Genomic DNA, 19924 nt, shown 5'->3' with positions numbered 1-19924 from the left:
TTTGTGGCAGTTTGCTGGTGTCGTGGGTCATCGCAAAGCGAGGAGGGTGCAAAGGAGGGATAACTCTCACATCAAATCCCTCGCTCAGGTTCAAGGAAAGAATGGTTTCTAAGAACCTAAAATGCAGAGATACACCATAATTAATGCTGTCAATTTTCCCTGATTATCCAAGATCAAAGACATAGGAGAAAATAAAGCAGGGGGAATGAATCTACATTTTGTGTAAGGGGAAATCAGGTAAATACATGTGAGTTTAGGCATAGGCACCTGAAAATGGCTATTGATGGGTGATGAAACTGAAAACCTTCCATGGACACAAGTACCTGAGTGCTGACAATGGGGCTTCTTCCAAGCAGGGAGAGCAGGATGCAAAGAGCCAAATGCCAGAATTAGGAAACCTTTTAGCCAGTTACAAAACTGTGGCTTCCCAAAATGTGAGCTAGTGATACCCTGGCACTGAACTGAGACCAGCAGAAGCAGCAAGGACTTTACAAGCAACACAGCACTATTTTTTGTTTTTATCCAAAGAAGGATTGTATCTGTACATTGTATATACACTCTGTATATATGTATATACAACGTATGTATATTGTGATTACAACCATCGAAGCTTATAAAATAAATGTCCTTTCGAACTTTTAACTTTCTGAACACCTGCAAGACCCTTTTCAAAGCAAAGCAAGTGAAAGCGCGTCAAAGCAAAGCGCTTGTTGACATTCACCTCAGAAACGCAGGAGGGAAATACCTGCTTTGAGTTTTACCGATTTTGCCATTTTAGAGCATTTGACGGGTGGACGTAGAAAAGCCGCAAGGTGCAAAGAAAACCTGACAAAATCTTCCGCCCGCATCTGGCCGGGGAATAATCCCCGGCTCATCCTCTGGAAATCCAGATTAACCTTTTTCTTTCCCCAAACCCCCCGCTCGCAGCGGTTTAAACTCACGCTGGAGCCCCTCCGGCCGGAGCGGGACGGTGACCCCTCCACCCCCGCGCTGAGCCGCGACCCCCCTGCCCCGCTTTGTCCTGCCGCACACGGGGGGGGGGGGGGGGGACACACAAAGCGGGGGGACCCCCCTTCTCTCCCCCGTCCCCCGGGGGCGCGGCAGATGCGCGGCCGCCCGCGGTAATTGCGGGCACGCTCCGGAGGGCGCGGCGCACGGGGCCGACCTGCCGCCTCGGCGCGGCCCCGCGGGGCGGCCACGGGGCCATTGTCCGCCCGCCGCTATAAGAGCGGGCGGCCGCGCCGTCGTGTGCCAAAGCCGCCGCTCACACGAGCGGATCGCAGCCCGCAGCACTTCAAAGCCACGCGCGGTCGCGTGTCCCCCCGCCCCGCCTTTCCCCGGGCTTTGGCTTTTTTTTTTTTTTTTTTTTTTTTTCCGCCTTTTTTTTTTTTTTTCGCCGCCGAGTCCCCTGCTTTTCCCCGTAGCGACGGGCTGGGCTTTTTGCTCTCTGTTGCTTTTATACCGTTATTGCTTAACCGCATCCCCGGGAGTGCCTTTCCATGTGAGTACGGGAGCGCCGGCACCTGCCAAGCACTCGCACCGTCACCCTCTTCGTTATATTTATATTTTTTCCTTTCCCCCCCACCCCTTCCCCGGCAGCTTCGCACCTTCCCCTTCGCTCCCCCCTCCATCCTCCCCTGCCCCGCCAGGCAGTGACGGGGCTCCGGCTTCTCTCCCGCAGGATGCCCGCCGAGGCGCCCAGCAGCGGCGACGGCGCGGAGCCCGGCGCTCCGCGGGAACGGCGCAGACGGCGCGGCCGTGCGCGGGCGCGGACCGAGGCGCTGCTGCACACGCTGAAGCGCAGCCGGCGGGTCAAGGCCAACGACCGGGAGCGGAACCGCATGCACCACCTCAACGCCGCCCTGGACGAGCTCCGCAGCGTCCTGCCCACCTTCCCCGACGACACCAAGCTCACCAAGATCGAGACCCTGCGCTTCGCTTACAACTACATCTGGGCCCTGTCCGAGACCCTCCGCCTGGCCGAGCAGTGCCTCCCGCCGCCCCCCGCCTTCCGCGGGGCCGCCGCGCCCCCCAGCCCCGGCAGCGACGCGGGGTCCTGGCTGTCCAGCGCCTCCCCGTCCGCCCCTTCGCTCTGCGCCTCCGCCTCTGGCCCCAGCAGCCCCGCCACCTCCGAGGACTGCGCTTATGCTCCCGCCGAGAGCCTGCGGGCTTTCCGCGGGCTGCCCGCCGGCCCGGGCGCGCCCCTCCGCTAGCGCGGCCCGCGCTCCGCCCGCCGCTCGGCCCAGGGGGGCATCCTCCCGTTGCACTTTTCATCACTCTCCTTCCCCCCCCAGCCCTTTCCTCCCGACCCCCCCTCGCCTCCCGCGCCACTCCGAAACAAAAAAACAAAAAAAAACTGTGAAGAAGAAAAGCGACAGATTTGCTGCCGCAGACGAGGTGAAAAGTCAATTTTACAATTTGTAGCTCTCCAGCGAAGAAAAACGAGCATGAAAATTTGGTTTGAACGCCCTGACAATGCCATGAAAAGGCTTAAGGGGCCGATGCGGCCCGGGGCGCAGCGCGGGGCTCAGCGCGTCTCCCCGGCCCTGCCCCGGGGGCGGCTCAGCCCCTCCCGGGGGTCCCAGCACCGGCCCCGATGGGACCCCGCAGCCGGCGGACAGCGGAGAGCCTCATGCATTATAGATGCTGACCCCCAGCGCGGCCGGCCTGCTTTAGAGTGGGAGCAGACACGGGGTATTCAGCAACTGGACCAGAGAGCGGTTTAATTTATTCAAGATGTTCATTCATATGAAAATTGTATTTTTGTACATAAAGAGCTTTATTCTATTATTATACCTCTTATCGAAGTGGGGGTTTTTGTTTTGGTTTGTTGTTTGGTTTGATTGTTTTGTTGTTGTTTTTTTTTTTTTTTAAGAAATCGTACTTTACCATGTAAATAAAATTTTTAACGTTTGTACTGAATTTTGGCAGTGCCTCTGGAGTTTTGTTTCTTGAATTAGAGGGGTTCACTCCTCAGAAGGAGGCTGGGGTGGAAGGGAAGGTGTCGCCCCAAGGAAGCAGCCGCACTTCTGACACCCCACTAGCCACAGACACATGCGGCTACCTGCAAACATCTGCCGGGCCCAAGTCTCCCAGGGAGGCGAGTAGAGCCTGTTCAGATGCAGGCAGAGAACAGGAGCAGAGTGCTTCAGGTGTTTCAGGCTGTCCTTGCCGTGGTTCACAGCAGGAGCTGCAAGGTGTCAGGAGCTTTGGGCCAGGAGAAGGTGCTGCACTCCTGAACAGAGAACAGAGCTTGTAACTTTCCCTGAACCTTGTAACACTGGCAGAACTCGACTGGCATGAGCTGCCTCTTTTCCTCAAGTCACAAGGTGGGATGGAGGCTCTCCCTGTTCACTCACGGGCACGGAGAGGAAAAAGAGGGGCCAAAGGTGCCATCTCATGTCAGCACCAGCTGTGTCTCAGCTCTGGCTCTCAGCTAGAGACTGAGGATGTCAAGAGTACCCTCGTCTCCAGGAAATCTGCTCCACCGTTGCAAAATCCCAAACTTTCCTTTCTCCTGCAATTGTGTGTGATGGGGGAGCCCTTTGACCCCCGAAATTCTACCTCCTACTCTTCCTGACTCCATCCTCCCTATCTTTAGCATTGCTCAAAGCTCCCATATTGCTCTGGGCACACAGACCCTTAAAAACAAGTTTCATCCTCTTTGCCCTGTTTTATGGGGCAAATGAGGCAGCTCAGACATGTCTCTACAGCCATCTCCAGAACATGGGTGAGTTGAAGTTGTATGTGAAGTTAGCAGGGAGTTTGTGGAGAAAGATGGAGAGATAGTGTTTTACAAGCCCAAAAAATCAGATGTCTGATGGGACTGCCAAGGACTGTGGAATGACTTTATTTTCATTTCTCTGTGCCTCAGTTTCCCATCTGTAAAACTGGGGTACCACCATCCCCTCATCAGTGAATTTAAGGATTTAATTATGCAGAGCTTTCAGAGCACTCATATGCTCAGGGTTGCAGTAAAGGCCCAGGAAGGAATTCTTTAGGACATGCTCATACATGGTGCAAGGAAAAACACAGGGCAAACAGTGAAAGCATCAGACAGAACACTGAGAAGCTGTTCATCACACAGGTAAAACCTCTGCCGGAAAGTTAACTCTCCTGGGAAGAAAGTGGATATATTATCAAAGATGTATTTTGGGATGATATAATTGTCACAAAAATTAGAAGGAGAAGAGCTGAATTAAGTTTGCACAGATACTTCAGTGTCAGCATTTCCTCCTTTTTGGATGCCTGAGCCTGCAATATAGATAAATATGTCTTTAACACGGTTTTCATACACATATCTATACAGACACACATCCATCCCTGTTTCTCAGTAACTATAAATGCGGAAAAATGTTACTTTTTGAAACCTTCATAGCAGCATAATACTTAAATTAATTAAAGACACCATCAACCCGTATAGGGCAGTTCCTTAATGATGTCCTGTTAAATAAAAGAGATTTGTGAAATCTAATTCTGGCAGTAACAGGTCTTGATCTGCGACGCAGTGAAGCTTTGCTTGCACCTGCCCTTGAAAGCCAGGAGGTTTTGTATGCAGGAGCCTCCAGGGGCTGAAATTTAGTACAGTCCATGGAGGCGGAAGGTCATCTAAAGTCACTGGGTCCCAAGACACTGGACTTCAGTCTCAAAGAAAAAAAAAAAAAAAAAAAAAAAACCAACTCCACAAAACTTCAAAATATCCTCTATTCTTTTGTGTTTCCTTAGCTGCCAGCAGAGATCTGTGGACATTATGCAGTCTATAAAGACCATACATCTAGCAGGACTCAGTGTATGATGTTAATGTTCCTAATGGGCAATGAAAGCTGCAAACTGCGTGAGGACACAATTAGATTCATACATTAACATGAGTCAGAGAACAGTTTTTCCCCGGAGCGGTGATAGGTTCAGACATAGTTGAACAAATCTGCTGCCAGGACAGATGGAATGCCCATATTCAGAGGCTGCAGGACCAACCTGCACTCCCGTTTACAACAAGGGGGTTTGTATTTATTTTTTATCAAAAGAATGGTTTGGTGAATTGGAACAGGCTTCCCCGGCTGGAAACAGGCGGCTATTTTTAATTGCACCAAAATCATCTCCTTGCATAAGTACAGGGGGGAAAAATACGTGACTTAAATACTAGGGCTGATGAAAGCGTTGGCAAATTTTTTAGAAATACCAGATTGTTCTGTGGTTAAAAAATATCTATAAACAGGCAACAGTCTCAGTCCCACTGACACCAGTGGGAAGATCCTTATTGACTTCAGAAATAATTGAAATAGAACCTTGGGTTTTAATCTTGGCACCACATTGCAGGTATGTATATGCATTTTTTCATGTGTCTGCTGTTAGGTGCTGGTAACACTTGAGCCCTGTTAGATCCATTCAACCCCCTCCAGGGCATGCAGGCATTAGGGACCCTCTGCCAGGAGGTTCTGCAAGTCCTTAGGTCTCTCTTAATTCCCCATTAGCTAGGAGAGAAAGTCTGAGATGGCTCCATTGATAGGGAATCCCTGCTGGCTGGGAGACATCCAGCACAGACTTTCTGGAAACACAGCTGGGATTATCCCACTTTCTCTCTGCTGGGATTTCCTGTGGGGAAAGAGTCTCCTACCAACTACAAGATGCTTGTATGCACCGATGAGAAGGGCCCACAGCTGCTGGGACTACTCTGTTTCAGCCTTTTACAACTGACTTGAAGCTCTGGAGATTCTCTGTGAATTACCTATGCTCAACAAGTGAGCAAATAACTGCAAATCCAAAATTCTGTGCAGGTTTTAGATAACAAGGGTTTTCTGTAGTTTCGATGCCATGTGGTGCCCTACTTAGTGTCATCCTTGCTGTGGTGAGGCTCAAATTATGCTTAGCATTTAGTTATGAACAACAGCATCCTCAGAAGGTTTTCATTATTAGACCTCAATCTGTCATAGATTTTGATTTTACTCTGCACATGATCTGTAAAATACAGTCTGTGCTACCACCTCTGAGTACATGAAACTCAATATTATAATTACAGATCTCTGGGGCTCAAATGCTCCATTAAGACTGATTTGTATAGTAGGTAGAGATTATCAGAGCAGAAACAGGTGAGAACTAATTTCCAGGATTTTCTTTTTTTGTTGGTGGCACATGCAATTAAAAGAAGTCATCTGGAGGAGCAGACCCACTAAGGACCAAGCAGATTTACTGCCCACACTGTGTGTGAACAGAACAGAGATGCAAAAATACTGCTTAAAAGACTTCCAGCTTTAAAAAAAAAACTTTCAGCTGATACTTTGCCTCTTACTTGTATAGTCTCCAAATAATACTGCTAGACACTTTTTAACAAAAAAGATTAGACAAATCTTTAAATTAATCTAGATTAGCAAATTAAGTTACTTGTTAGAACTGGGTTTATGCCCTGTAGCCCGGTAGCAGTCCCTGTTCTCTCTTCCTCCTCAACCAAAAGGCCTAATGGTCAAGGTGAAGAACTACTGAAGACCCCACAGATGTCACAGGGCCATGATGATGATCCCTTTAAAAGCCCTGTGGGGCCCAGCCCTGTTACGAATCCCCAGGGCAAAGAGGAGAGTGAGGCTGAGCTGAGGGGGTGAAACAGCCATGCCCCTGGAAACGGGGGCTTCCCCCATGCTGAGGTTAGTGTTCTCTCAAGAGAGGTGCCAAAGGCTTCACCTGAGGCACTGCTGGTGCAGACCACGGCTCCACACGCCAAGCAATGCTCCTCCATTATCATCACTATTATTTTTCACTTGTCAGTCTTCCCGTTTAAGATCCACTAGACAAGAGTGAAAAGACTCTTCCCAATGGATAATGCTCTTCTCTGCCAGCGTGGAAATGCTGATGGCACAGCACTCATTGTTATTCAGGTCTCCCACTTTTGCCTCTATTTGACTGTGCAAAGCATCTGTTAGAACCTCCCATCTTATTGCTAGAAAATCTTACCTGATCTCTGATTGTTTGAAAAGGAAAATTAAACATCACATTAGAGAGGATGGGACAGATTCCATCCTTCTCCATGCCAAATGTACGATTCCACTAGTACAAGAAACTCTTCTCACTCGGCTCCTACCCCATTTGTTTTACTCATTGACTGCCAGTAGGACTTTGGCAAAGGTCATTGGGACTTTGGCAAGTGTCATTAGCACGGAGCACACAGCATAGCTCTGCAGAGAGTAAAAATTTGTGGAAGTAAGACTTTTAGAGAAGAGATTAACTTAACTCTTTGAGTAATCATGAGTAAGGGACCAGAGACACAGATTTGTATGCACTCAGCCAAATGGAAGTGTCGAAATCAAGTCCAGAAATTTGGCATCCTAACACAGAAATTGGAAAGAAAATGTTTTGAGTGTCTCACTAACATCCCTGCTCAAGCTCATTCATTTAGTTGCACTATTCAGCTTTCAATCCAAGAGATTCATTGTGCTTCAGGGGAGGACCAGCCTGTGTCAGTGCATGGTCTCCATTACACTCTTCCTTCATGCTTCTGAGATGTACTTAATTACAAATTGAAGTATGTGAGGGGACTGATGCCTTTATTTCCCAAACAGGGATTTGGCAGAGTCCTCAGGACTTCACTGTCTCTTTCTTGGATTATTACATTCTGCACATTCCAGGATAATCTTTTTCTTTAACCTGAAGATTTCACAAACTTGCCTTCTAGGAAAGCATTTAAAGCTGTCTAATGGCAGTCCAAGGTGATTATAGACCTTAATGGTTTGTTGCACAAATAATGGATTAAGTTCCATCTGTAGGAGTTAATTTGACTTATTTTTACAAACAAACCACTTGCTCTGCTCCTCTCTGCATGGCAGATGTCAGTAATCTTTATAAATTCATACCCAGGAGTACCTCAGGCAGGACTGTCTTGGGCAGCACCTGGCATCTACAGCCCAGCACAAACCTGGCAGAACATCGTGCTTTTCCAACTTGCAGTTTCCATTGAGATGACAAGCCTGAAGAAAGACACTTGCAAACAGGAAAATACAAAATCCCAAACCTAAGATGGCGTTAATCTACTTTTGGAGGTGGCAGGAGAAGAAACACACAGCCAAAGGACACTGTGGAATTAGAGGTTTGTCCCTGTCTCTGTTGTAAGGACCAGGAGATCTGGGGGCACTCGATGAACACCAGTTTAGATGAATGAGACCAAACAGAGATGGCAAATGTTACAGCTTAGAGGAAAGCAAAATTCCCAGCGTGGTCATTTTCTTGTTGGATTCCCATGCTGACCTTCAGGAGAATGCACAGAGGAGAGAGCCTCAAAGACAGGGTCAGAAATAATGAAAATCACTAGTTGCAGGTAGAAGTTTATCAAATTACCCTAAACAGTCCTTTCCCACCTGGATTTCTGCTTTAAAATATTCACATTTGAGGAAGCAATGTCCTTCTAGGCAAGGCTGCTATCTGTGTGGAAGAATGGGACGTGGCCTTCAGATGTAAATTTAACGTGGGCCAGAAGAAGCATCTCTTCTACTTTGGTCTCTATGACTCACAGAAAACAGGAAATATTTATCTATACTTTATTTTGCTCAGACCCTAGAAAAGCTAGAGCCTTCCCAGTAAAGACCAGCAATGACAAGCAGCTGAGTCAATCCCTCCCTTCAAAGCCAAAGACCTTGATTTACTTTCTTACTTTTTTCACTTGACAATCCCTAGATATAAATGCAGTTTCTCTACTTTACTGGTAGTAGTGTTCAAACTGAAGGGATTTAACTCCTGAGATAAAAGAATATGGTATTTTATTTTTGCTTCCTATTTGAGTACCATCTCTTCTGCAACAAGTCTTTTGTAATCTAAAAGGAAAACCCTTCCTGTCACAACACCAGTAATGGATATTGCTCTCTCAATTACCCCTGGCTTCACCAGGAGAGCAACTGATGCGCATCGTGTTTATCCAGCTCACTGAAGTGCTTTCATTATCTCAGAAAAGAGGTTAATTAGTATTTAAGCAATCTTTTCACAGGGTACAGTTTCCTCCTCTCCTATTTGCAATCCAAAAAGATGTCAGCTTCCAAAGCCATAATGCCCTCTTGATAAATCAAGTGGCAGCTAATGAGGTCTGTGGTCCCAGGGAAGGAAGGTCTGGGCTACCTGTCACCAGCACGGCTGTCACCTGCGCTGCTCTCCCGGGGTGCCGGGACATGGGGAAGGGAATTATCAGCTGAGGGAACATGCTGGTATACCCCAAGCTGGAGTGTGAGTATGTCCAGTATGTGCCTCGCTCTAACCCATTTTGGAGGATTCACAGATAAATCTCACAGAAACTCTACACTCAAGAAGGAAACAGATGGAAAATCTCTTTTTCTTTCTTTCTTTGTTCTTTCCTTTCTTCCTTCCTTCCTTTCTTCCTTCTTCCTTCCTCTCTCTCTCCCCTCTTCTTTCCTTCTTCCTTAAAGATAACCCAGGAGCCATCCCTGCATCTGTATGGGCTTGAACTTCAGAGGTAAGAGCCACTAATTACGCTTGTTGCCAAAAAGTTATGGGTAATAAAAGCATTATTCCATTTCAAGAAACATATGTAGAATAATGGAGTTTTCTTCATTAGGCAGTAGGCAAGAATTTGCTCCTCCCTGAAAAATGCCAAAAGCAAACCTCTCTCTCTCACCATTTCCACTGTGTTAATTCTGTGGCTGGGCCTCTGCACAGCTGTGCTGAACCTAAACCGGGCTGAGACGAACACCTGTTAAAGCAAAAAATAGCTTAATTTTGGCCAGTCTTAGAGAGGATCTTGAGTGATCTGGTCCAAAAGAGCTGTTCCAACTGCCCAACCTTTGTATCTCTGAAAAGACCCAGCAGCACTCGCAGTGATGTTTTTTCTGAGATATCTAAAGCAGAGAAAATGGCCCACGCATCAATATGCTCCAGCCCCTTTGGCTATTGGGCTGTTCTCCCCATAGCCACTGCTGCTGACAATGAGGGGCTGAGCCACATGCCCTGTGGTAGCCATGCTCTGGATTTCTTCCCCTGACTTTGGGAAATTCATTGTCTTTAGCATCGTCTGTAGGTTCAAAGTCCGCTTTCACTCCGCAGGGCGCCCTTTCTGGGTTCATAAAGCTGCGTTCAGAAATCTTTGGGCAGACCCAAAGCTGACAAAAGTGTCATTAAATAATGCTGCCAATGAATGAAGCTACCAAAGAAGACATAGTCCAGTTTGCATCTCAGTTACAAGAAGAAAGTGCAATGACAGAGTGAGTAATTGGCTAATTGTCTATACGAGCTCTATTTTAACAGTGCAGTCGTGCGATCGCACCATCTGGGGGGAGCTTGGGGAGGGAGCCCCAGCGCACACAAAGCCAGCACGGTTCCCGACACACAGGCCGGGCAACTGCCTCCTTCCCAGGCCGGAGGTGGGAGCTGCAGCCCCCCGAGTGTCCCCGAAGAGCGGCTGAGATGCTCTGCTGACGGAGAAGGTTGGGGTGGTTGCCAAACAATATCTGCGGGTTTTTTGGAGCGCACGCCGAAGCCCACCTAAGTTGCACGGTGCAATAACCGAGTGTTAGTGCACAGCGATATCTGCCTGATTGCAGGGCTGCTAATGAGCACAATTAGGCGGCTGGTTGGTGTCGTGAGCCGGCATCCCCGGCCCAGACGTGCGAGGGTGTTGCCAGCGGCAGCCAGGGAGCTCAGCGTACTGGTGTGATTTCTGGGACATTCAGAAATGATGGCATTTCCCCCTCCTTGTCTTGAAAAAGCTGAATTACTGCCTTTCAGTTCCCATCTATTTTCCTCCAAAGTTACCATGAAGAAAAAAAAGTATAAATCACACTTCTAAGTGGGGCTGGCACTGGGCTCACAAGGAGGAGGAAAGAAAAAAAAAAAAAAAAAAAAAAAAAAAAAAAAAAAAAAAAAAAAAAAAGGTAATGCCATAATGTAAAATAGTTAAAAGCTTATTAGAGCCGTTCAGGGCAGTATGATTTCCACTTTGTTTCAGAACACCCCAAGCCCATCCTTTCATGCTATTGTGAAGGCAGCAATTCAAATCTCCCTTTGTCAGTATGAATGGCCCCTCTTAAAGCTCTTTTATGCCAACATATTCCCTACAGGCATATGCCCTTTAGCTCTATTACTGATTTACCCAAGTATTCAGCCCATACCTTCTGCTTTTCTTTTTCAGTTACTGAAGTTCCACATGACACGAGCTGCAGGCTCTGCTTTGGTGCCTGCCCCACACCCGGCCCCAGCCAGGATGCTGCGTGCTCTGCCGCTATCTATCTCACCAGGAAAAGCCACCAAAAAAACTAACAGAGGAGACTTTTCAAATGATTGATTTTTCTACCACCCCCCCCCTCCTTTTTCCTACCTCTCCCCCTTCTTTTCATCTCCACATTTGTTAGCGCAAACAAATGGGAGAGGGTATATACCACCACCACCCCCCAGCCACAGGGGAAAAAGAGCCTTGCAGGCTTTGAGGGAGGAAAAAATTCGAGTGTAAAAAACGCAAGTGGGCCTATTACCTCTACTTACCCTAATTAGACTTGCTTTGAAGGGCTATTCAGAGATTTTGAAAGGCTGTCCTCTCCCTGCATCTCATTGTGCAATGTTTGCAGAGACATTTGCATCTGTTTGTGCTTCTGAAAATAGCAATGGATGCTTTCAAGAAAGCAAAGCCACCTCCGAGCCCCTCGCACCAAGCCAAGGGCCGCAGCAGTCGAGGTATGTGTGGCCGGCGCTGGGCGGGGGGACACCCCGGCTCCAAGGGTTTGAGGGTTCTCCACCGGTCCCCATTTAAACAATTCCCTTTAACAATGCAATTTTAGGCATAAAATCTGCTAACTAGATTAAATCCAGATGACACAGGACGTAGAAATGGAATAAAAAAATCAACGCTAAAGTAAATGGTAGGCATCCTAACAGGATAGAAAGTGTGAAATCCATGCAGAGCTAGAGAGAATAGCTGGCAGCACAGCCCAGGCTTTCATACGCATATGGCCTTGACCATTTGACTCTGGTCCCATTGAGGTGATCAGCTGGAGACGTGAAGGGGCATCTCTGGCAACACACACGTCCCGCTCGCTCCTTGAAGAAAGCCCACGAAATAAAGCTGCATAAAGGTGATTGATAGTAAACATTTTGTAATTTGGAGGGATTAAACTTGCGGGATGATCTTGATCAGGTTCTCAAGGCATTGCCAGAATGCAATTACATTATAATAGCCGCTTCTGGATCGCTGCTGGCAAAGCCACAATATCTGCCAAAGAAAGGGGGTGTGAATGGGACAAAAGGGTTAATTTGAATACGTGCTGAAAAGACTGGAGGTGGACAAGGAGCTCTGCAAGGACTTCATCAGGAGCCATGGGCAGAAGGAGACGGTTTTGCAAATAGAGAGGGCGAGCGGGGAGGATGTTTGTAAAGCACACTTGGAAAGGGGGGAGAAAAGGAGAAGAGAAAAGCCCCACAAAGCTCAAACTGCTTCTTTCTTACACTGCCCTGGCTACGCTCAGAGGAGCACTTTAGATGGATTAATCACAGGGGAAAAAACAATGGGATAAAAGTCTTCTTCTTCCCGGTCTGTGCGCAGCCGCGCTGATCTTTCCGCGCTGAGCGCTGCCTTCTGGCCCGGGACGGGCCCGGCCGGCTCTCGGCGGCCGGCAGCAGCCCCTGGTCTGCACCTTTGGGGCTGCAAATCCCACTGCCCTTTGCTGACGGACATCGCGTTAAATTTATGCTATCGGCAGGTTGAAGATTTTATCAGATTACTCCTTCAGAAATGCTTAGCGGGAATTAAGCATGCAAATCCACTTGGCCAGCTCGGGGGACAATGCATTCCCTCCTGACGGTGAAATTCTCCTTCTAGCTCGGGCACCCATGACATGGGCTTTTCCGCTCATCTTTGTAAACTTTAAACGCACGCTGGCGTCTGGAAAATGCGTGGAGCAGGCTCGGGTGAGCTGGGTGGGCCGGGAGGGGCCGTGTCCCACCTCTCCGAGGTGATGAGAAGGTGTTGCACTGTCACCTCCTCCCCATCCCTGTCCCTGTCGGTGCCACAGAGGCGGCACATGGAGCACATCCTGCTCCTCTCAGAGATGCTGCGAAGTGCGGGATCCGAGCCGGGGCTGAAGCCGGTGGGGATGGAGGGCACAGGCGGAGGAAGCCCGGATTTCAGGAGAGGAGACGGGAACACGATGCCATCACTGCGGCTTCTGATTTATGACAGACCTGACACTCTCTGTGCAGTAGCCGGAGGCTGTAGGAGGATGTCGCTGTCTCAGTGAGGCAGAAAGCGGCAGCTGGGCATGGGGTTGGGGCCAGGCAGGGGGTGACCCTCGACACCCCAAACGGGCACTAAGGTCCTGGAGGGATGTGGCTGTTTGCACAAGCATCTCTGCCTGCAGACAGCCACTGCTTGGGGCAGGGTGGCCTCTCTTGGGCATTAAGGACTGTTCAAAGTGAAGCTTTGGCTGTGCATAACAGACCCCTGAGCCATCCTACCTGCCCCCACCGCCACCCCGTGCCCCTGGGACAGTGCCACACCCAGTGACAGTGACAGTGCCAGCCTGGCCTTCTGATCCACCTCTTGGTGATTGTACCCTCTAAGAGATCAGATCAGGGCTTGGCATCCTCCACAGCACGGGGGCTTGGGCTGCTCCAGCGCCTTTTTGACATTTGGAACTCCAAATGAAGTTTCAGCGTGTTTTGCTGTGTGAGACATAAGCAGGGCTGAGTTCTGCTGTTTTCCTTTGGGACATCTGCATACAGCACATCATTTCCACACTGTGTCTCTGCCCCCAAAGCACTCATCAAATGCAAACCCAGCCTATTTTTAAAAATATATTTAGAAATGCTGGACCCACAGGGAAAGCCATTTTTCGTTACCCCACTTCAGCTTGCTCAGCCACTCCTAAATCCAGGAGAGGACCCAGCTTGGCTCCAGAACCCCCCGGCAGTGAGTTTTCTGGGGCGGCTTTGCCCAGAGCACGTGTGCCTGCTCTTTCTCCACGGCTGCCTCTCGCTGCCAGTTTTGGGGAGGTTTTTTTGGGTTTAGTTTTTTTTTTTTTCCACTGGGTTTTTGTTTCCTTTGAGAACACCCTGTGTTTGTGTTGCTCTTTCTCCGCGGCACAATGCCCCTCTCCATTTCCTCGGCCGGGGGCTCGGGCGGGCGTCAGATCTCGGCAGAGCCGAGTCGCAGGGGTCGCGGGTCACCCGAGGGCATCGGGGACAGACAAAGTCTCTTCAGCCGCTAATGTAAGCCGGGGTAACGGCACGCTGAAAGCGCATCCACTTGAGACTATCTACAAGGCACTCAGCCCTCTCTAAGGGCTTATAATGTTGACTCTCCTGTCATTGGATCCAACCTTACTATAAGCCCTGGAGGTATGAGGGGCTTAGAGACATTCATTCAGAAAAAATAAATCCCCCTGCTACCATTCTCTTCATGAAGATAAATATACCACAAACAGAACAAGGAAAGAGGCTGAACTCCTGATCTCTGCTCCAGCTGCTTAAAAAATTGCCATTAAAAAAAGCAGCACTTTATATTAGACTCCTTTATTATTTGCCATTAAAAAAACACAACACGGTTTATGAGTCTCTAAAGTGGTTTATTAGTATATTTTACTAGCAAAACTTGCCTTCAATTCAATGTCATTTCTAGTCCAGTCAAAAGAGAAAATTTTGCAAAGAAAAAGAGGTTTGTTTGTATTTGAACTCTCTGTTTCTTGAGGTGTTGCAACCTGAGCTGCTGCAGCCTGGGGAGAGTTTGTATTCCACACTGGAGGGGTTATTGCTCAGCTCCAAACTGTTGTGCTTTGCATTGGTATTAAACTTAGGAAGGCTCCTTGGCCATCAGGACTGCTGCTTGTCTGGAGATCTACAGGCACTGGGGAACACAGCACTGAGCTGTGAGCACTGAGCAAAGCTTTTCGGGCACCGTGGCACATGATGTAAGGCTGTCACCCCTTCTCATGATCTCTTTAGCCTCCACCTTTCTGTCCAAAGCTATGTCAAACTGGGATAAGAGTCTGGTGTAAAACCTGCATGGGAGGGATATCTTCAGCTCATATCCAGTCACATGGAAAACAGCTGCCATGGGGATGTGCTTCCATATCCCAGCTGGAGGTCAGCCTCCATCCCCATCCTTTCTCTTGCATCAAATCTTGCTGAAATATCCCACACACCGGGTTGTACTGGTAGAGCTTTTAGTGGTTGTGAACCTTTCCATATTTACAGATTTGTCCTGAGGAAGGTGCCTTAGTGTCCCCTGGGAGTTTAAAGAGCAGCAGGTTGTCTCTAAGTCCCTGTCTTTAAGTGCATCCAAGCTGGCACAGACACAGGACCCAGTGAGGTGCCTTCTCCAGAGCATCAGCTGTGAGGATGGAGGAGCCATGTGGCCAGAGCTCCCTGCCTTGTCCTGGCGAGCACAGGTTAGAGATGCCCATGAGATGCTCTAAATCTCAGCCAGCCTGGGAAGGGGGATGTGTAGAAGGTTTCCAGCAGACGAAAAGCACTGACAGGTCTCTGCTCAACAGATCTGGGCTGCTGTCAGCATTTCTTCCTCCACTCCTCCATAGCTGGCTTCCTTTAAAAAATCACCCAAATCGTTGATTTTTAGCAGAATTTTACCTTCCACTGCAAACACTTAGTGCTGGATAAAGATGTGAGTTTTAGACCATTTGGTTTTGTCTCCAAACATCAGATGCTAAAACAGTCTAAGAGCATTTGGCTTTTAAATTCATTAAATTCTTCTTTTAAGAAAAATACCCTGTTGAATGTGGGTGCTCTTGCAGGCAGATTTCCCTCTCCATCTCCACCTGTTCATTTTCTGGCATGATGGGGACAAGTCAGTGCAGGGGAGAAGGGGATCAGGCTCTGGGCATGAGGTGCTCAGATTTTGTAGGGAAAATATGCACAAAGGGGGAAAGTTGTTGCCTTGGGGAGGGAAAAGGCTGAACTGATCAAACTGCTGATATAAAAGAGGAATAATGGGATTTTGTGGGATTCACATTGATGTTCAGATGAGAAGAGACTCTGGTTGCCTTTTTTTCTTTCAAGCCACTGAACAAGAACAAGAAAAGCCTTTAAAATCTGCTTTGGCTGAGCTAATTATTATCACAGGAGTTATTAGACAAAAGCTCAATGGCTTTTCCAGTGCCTCTTCAACAGTTTCTGGGCTGCCTCGACAACAAGAACCAGAGCTCCCTTTTATCATTGCCATATTCCTTCTGAGGGTTTTCAACTGCTGATCCTTATGTTAAACCTTACAGGAAACACAGACAGACAAGAGGGCTGCCCACCAGCCTGGCTCTCTCTCCTCTCAGCCCGCAGCCTGCAGCAGCACTGCTCCCCACCGGCACAGCTGGCCTGCACACAGCTGTTTCGTTTTCTGACATGCATCAATGGAAAAACAAATGTCACAACAGAGTATCCAGTTTTTGAGTAGTGAGACAGAAACCTACGGGAAGCAGCAGCCAGCCCGAGACTGGCCAGGGCTATCCAGTGACTTATTCAAGGAAGCCATTCACACCTTCTCCCCAAGGAGAGGGCTGCCTTGCCAAGTGATCAGCCCCAGCACAGAGACTTGCTTGTGGGTTTTTCATCTGAGGTTCCATTCCTGGGACACAGCCTGGGCTCTGAAGCCCCAGTGCTTCAGCCTTTGTTCTTCATCAATGCTTCAAGACCTTCCCAGTTTGATAAACTGACTTTTTTTTTTTTTTCCTCTCCTTAGGAGAAGCAATAATGTCATGGGTTTTAAACAGGAGTATCCAAGGAAAAGCAAAAAGCAATAAACAAAGCAATAAGGAAAAAAGAAAAAGCAAGGACAGCAATAAAAGCTCCTTGTGGCGGTATTTCTCCAAGAACTCCTCAGCACTGAAGGGGACCCGGGACCTCATTCAGCCCCACTGAGAGAGATAAACCTTCAGTATTCCCCAAGGAGGAGAATTTCCTCATTCCCAAGCAGAATGGCAGTGCATGGAACATGGAAACCAGCTATCAGTGCCCTTGCAGCTCTCCCATTCCCCATCTCTGCCCAGCCCAGGGGCTGTGGGGTGCTTTGCAGATCCCACTATCCCACTATCCACCTTTTCCCATGCATCCACCTCACAGGTGCAAGTTTAGCTCTGTTTTCCCTTCCAAAAGGAAACCGCTGCTACAAAGAAGCTGCAGATGGTGTAAGCAAACTGGAAATAGGTGGTGACACTGGCTAGAAGCTATCCTACAGCAGAATGGGAGCCTCTGGCTCCGTCCTGCTGCTCCCAAGCCCACAGGCTGCTCCTTGCAGGACTCCCAGCAGTAGCACCAAACTTCTGTGGTGAATTCTTTCGCATTGTTTTCAGAGGGCCCTTCAAGATAAATGGACATTTTTTTTTCCTTCCCTAACTGGACATCTAAACAAAACCTTTCCAAGGATTCAGGAGGAGATGCCTGATGAGCAGACAGGAAATGGGAATGATTGATCAAGTGCTGATGGCCACAGCACTGGCACCCGGGCTCAGGTTTCAGGACAGAGCTCAGTAAGGAAGCACCTCTCACCTGCACAGCTGCCACACACTGGGCTGCCTGCACGGGCCGCTCCCTGCCCTCCTCTGCAGAGGGTGACCAAAACATTTGCTGCCCCTGCAGCAGCCATCCTGGCAAAGCAGGTGCTGGGGCAGCTGACACAGGCTCTGGCTGGGTGGAAGGAGGAGGTGTGGGGCCTTCTCCATCACTGGAGGACTTCACTTTTAGCATACAGGTGAGCAAACAACCAGCCTGTCACATCCCCTTAGACTTATTTCATCAAGAAGTTATGTTAAGGCAAGAGAGGAAAATAGAGAAAAATCTTCAGTGCTAAATGGTCTAGGGTTTGCCCATGGGAGGGGTATTGGGACCATATGACTTTTAACGTCCTTTCCAGCCCTAACCATTCTGTGGTTCAATGATACTGTGAAATAAATCACAGGTGAGCTGAAATGGGCTGTTCCTTCAAGCCCAGGCAGTTGTTTTCAGGTGTCCCTGTAGCTACTATCAGGCTGAGACCAGGAGATTTAAATTCCCACCTGACTCATGTCACTGATGGGGTAATATTTACTCTCTCCCAGACAGGCTGTGAGCAAATCCACTGCTTTTTGCAGGGGCAGAGACCAAGCACACACCAGGGCAGGGCTGGCTAGTGACTTCACCATGTCCCCACAGAGCACTAGCTCCCAATTTGCCAGAAGGAAGCACCATTTCTACTTGAATTAAGGAGAGTGGGGGTTTATGATGCTCTCATAACCTGTGTGTCCTGAACTGGCCAAGATGGGAATTTTGAAGAAAGATGAGATATATTTTCCCCCACAACCTTTCCAATTAATATTTTAAGTGGTTTTTAGGCTTGTCCTCTCTTTCTGCCCAGAGCTGAGTTTGAGAAGCACTGACCAAGCAAGAAGAAAGCAACATCCTCTTTGATTTCCTGGGCTGGGGTAGGTGCAGAGCAGCATCCCCAGTCTGCAGCCTAGAAATGCTCCAAGACAACTCCAGGCCAAGACAACTTTCTGTCTCTGCAGAAGGGCAAAGGCTCCTGCAGGAGGGTGAAGGCTCCTCACTTCTCTTCTCCCTCCCCTTCTTCTGACCCTTCTCCATCTCCCTCTGTTCCTGGAGGTGTGCACTGGGAAAGTCTTGGACTGCGGGGCACTGACCGCTGCCCCACGCCAGTGACACTGGATGTGCAGATCCCCTGGCTCCTCTCCCTTCCCATCTCTAAAAGTCATCTATTTTGTTGTGTGTACACACAGAAAACAAGGGGCTGCCCCTTGTTCTCCTCCAGCCATGACACATCAAATTATCCAGCCTCCAAATATCCCATCTGGCTGTTAGTTTTTAGCTTTTTTTTTTGCCTCCTTCTAGGTTGTTTCTGCTTTCCTCCTCCTCCTTTCTCTGCTCCCCAACCCATGTGTAAAAGTAGCAGGGGGGCCTTTATTAAAGGCAAAGCCCCACGGCAGCAGCTTCCCAGCCAAACTGCTCTTGTATTACTTTTTGATGAGTTTTCAATTTAGGCCTTTGCAGACAGGGGGAAGAAGGCGACTTGAGAGACAGAGGGGGGAAAAAAATGCAACAGATGGGGCCGATTGTGCTCTCTAGGCAAATTAAGGAAGACATCTGTAGCTCCCAAATACTGGTGGTCTAAAGCAATTAGTCCCCTGTGAAAAGGGGCCTCTCTGAGCCTCCTCCAGCCAATCGGCGCCCCGGCAGCACTCACGTTACAATGGCCTTGACCACAATTCACTGAGCCAAAAAAAAGAAAGATTAATCCAGGAGGAGCTGTGCGGCCAGGCTGGAGTTGCTAGGCTTAAAAGGGAAGGTTACGTCCGTTTCTGCCTGAGTTTGGAGCAGAAAAGCGGGGCGGGGGGAGATCTTTATCCTTCTTTCTGACGGTCACCCACAGCGTACCTGGTCTGTGTCAGACGTGTGCAGTGTGTGTGTGCACACATGTCCCTGTACCAGGAGAGAGCTGTAATCTGTAAATTGCTCAGGGACCTCAATTTTCCACTGGCTTGTTTGGAAAGTGATGAATGAAGACGCAAACCCCTGTGGTTGGAATTATCTCCCCCAGCCCCCTTTGGTCCCACTCCATCCCGAATAAAAAGAAGCTGTTATATGATAAGACCCCTCTGCAAGTGATAATTATAATGATTGTTATGATGCCAGGGTTCTGCTTTTACAATTGGAAATAGGAACTCCGGCTGAGCTAATCCGGTGGTGTGGTCCCTTATTTCATTTGACATCAGGAAGCCCAGAGTGGAAAATTTAGAAAAGGACTTTATCCAAGCTGGTTATGAGCCCCCTTCCCCCTCCCCTCCTCTCCCCTGGCTCTTTTATTCATGCATATTTATGATCAGGAGATCTCAGTGGAGAAAAAAAACACATACAGAAAACAAAACCGGCCTCACAATGGGGAGAGCTGCTCATGGGAGGTCACAGCACCTTTAAATTACACCTCTTGGCTTTGTTCACCCCCGCACAATGGTGC

At 48.6% G+C, this 19924-nt stretch overlaps 1 protein-coding gene across 1 annotated transcript; it reads left to right on the top strand.

Annotated features, from left to right (window-relative positions):
- The first annotated feature begins 1682 nt into the window (after positions 1–1682).
- Positions 1683–2213, top strand: NEUROG1 (neurogenin 1). The gene has a single exon (XM_066328809.1). The coding sequence runs from the start codon at positions 1683–1685 to the stop codon at positions 2211–2213; it is 531 nt and encodes a 176-aa protein (XP_066184906.1).
- Positions 2214–19924: the final 17711 nt, after the last annotated feature.

Source organism: Sylvia atricapilla, chromosome 14 (genome assembly GCF_009819655.1).
Source record: "Sylvia atricapilla isolate bSylAtr1 chromosome 14, bSylAtr1.pri, whole genome shotgun sequence".
Taxonomy (NCBI): Eukaryota; Metazoa; Chordata; class Aves; order Passeriformes; family Sylviidae; genus Sylvia; species Sylvia atricapilla.
Note: the sequence above shows the minus strand (reverse complement) of the source record. Positions and strands in the feature narration are given on the sequence as shown.

Coding starts and splice junctions, on each gene's coding strand:
- NEUROG1 (XM_066328809.1), top strand. CDS start 1,683: ATGCCCGCCGAGGCGCCCAGCAGCGGCGACGGCGCGGAGCCCGGCGCT.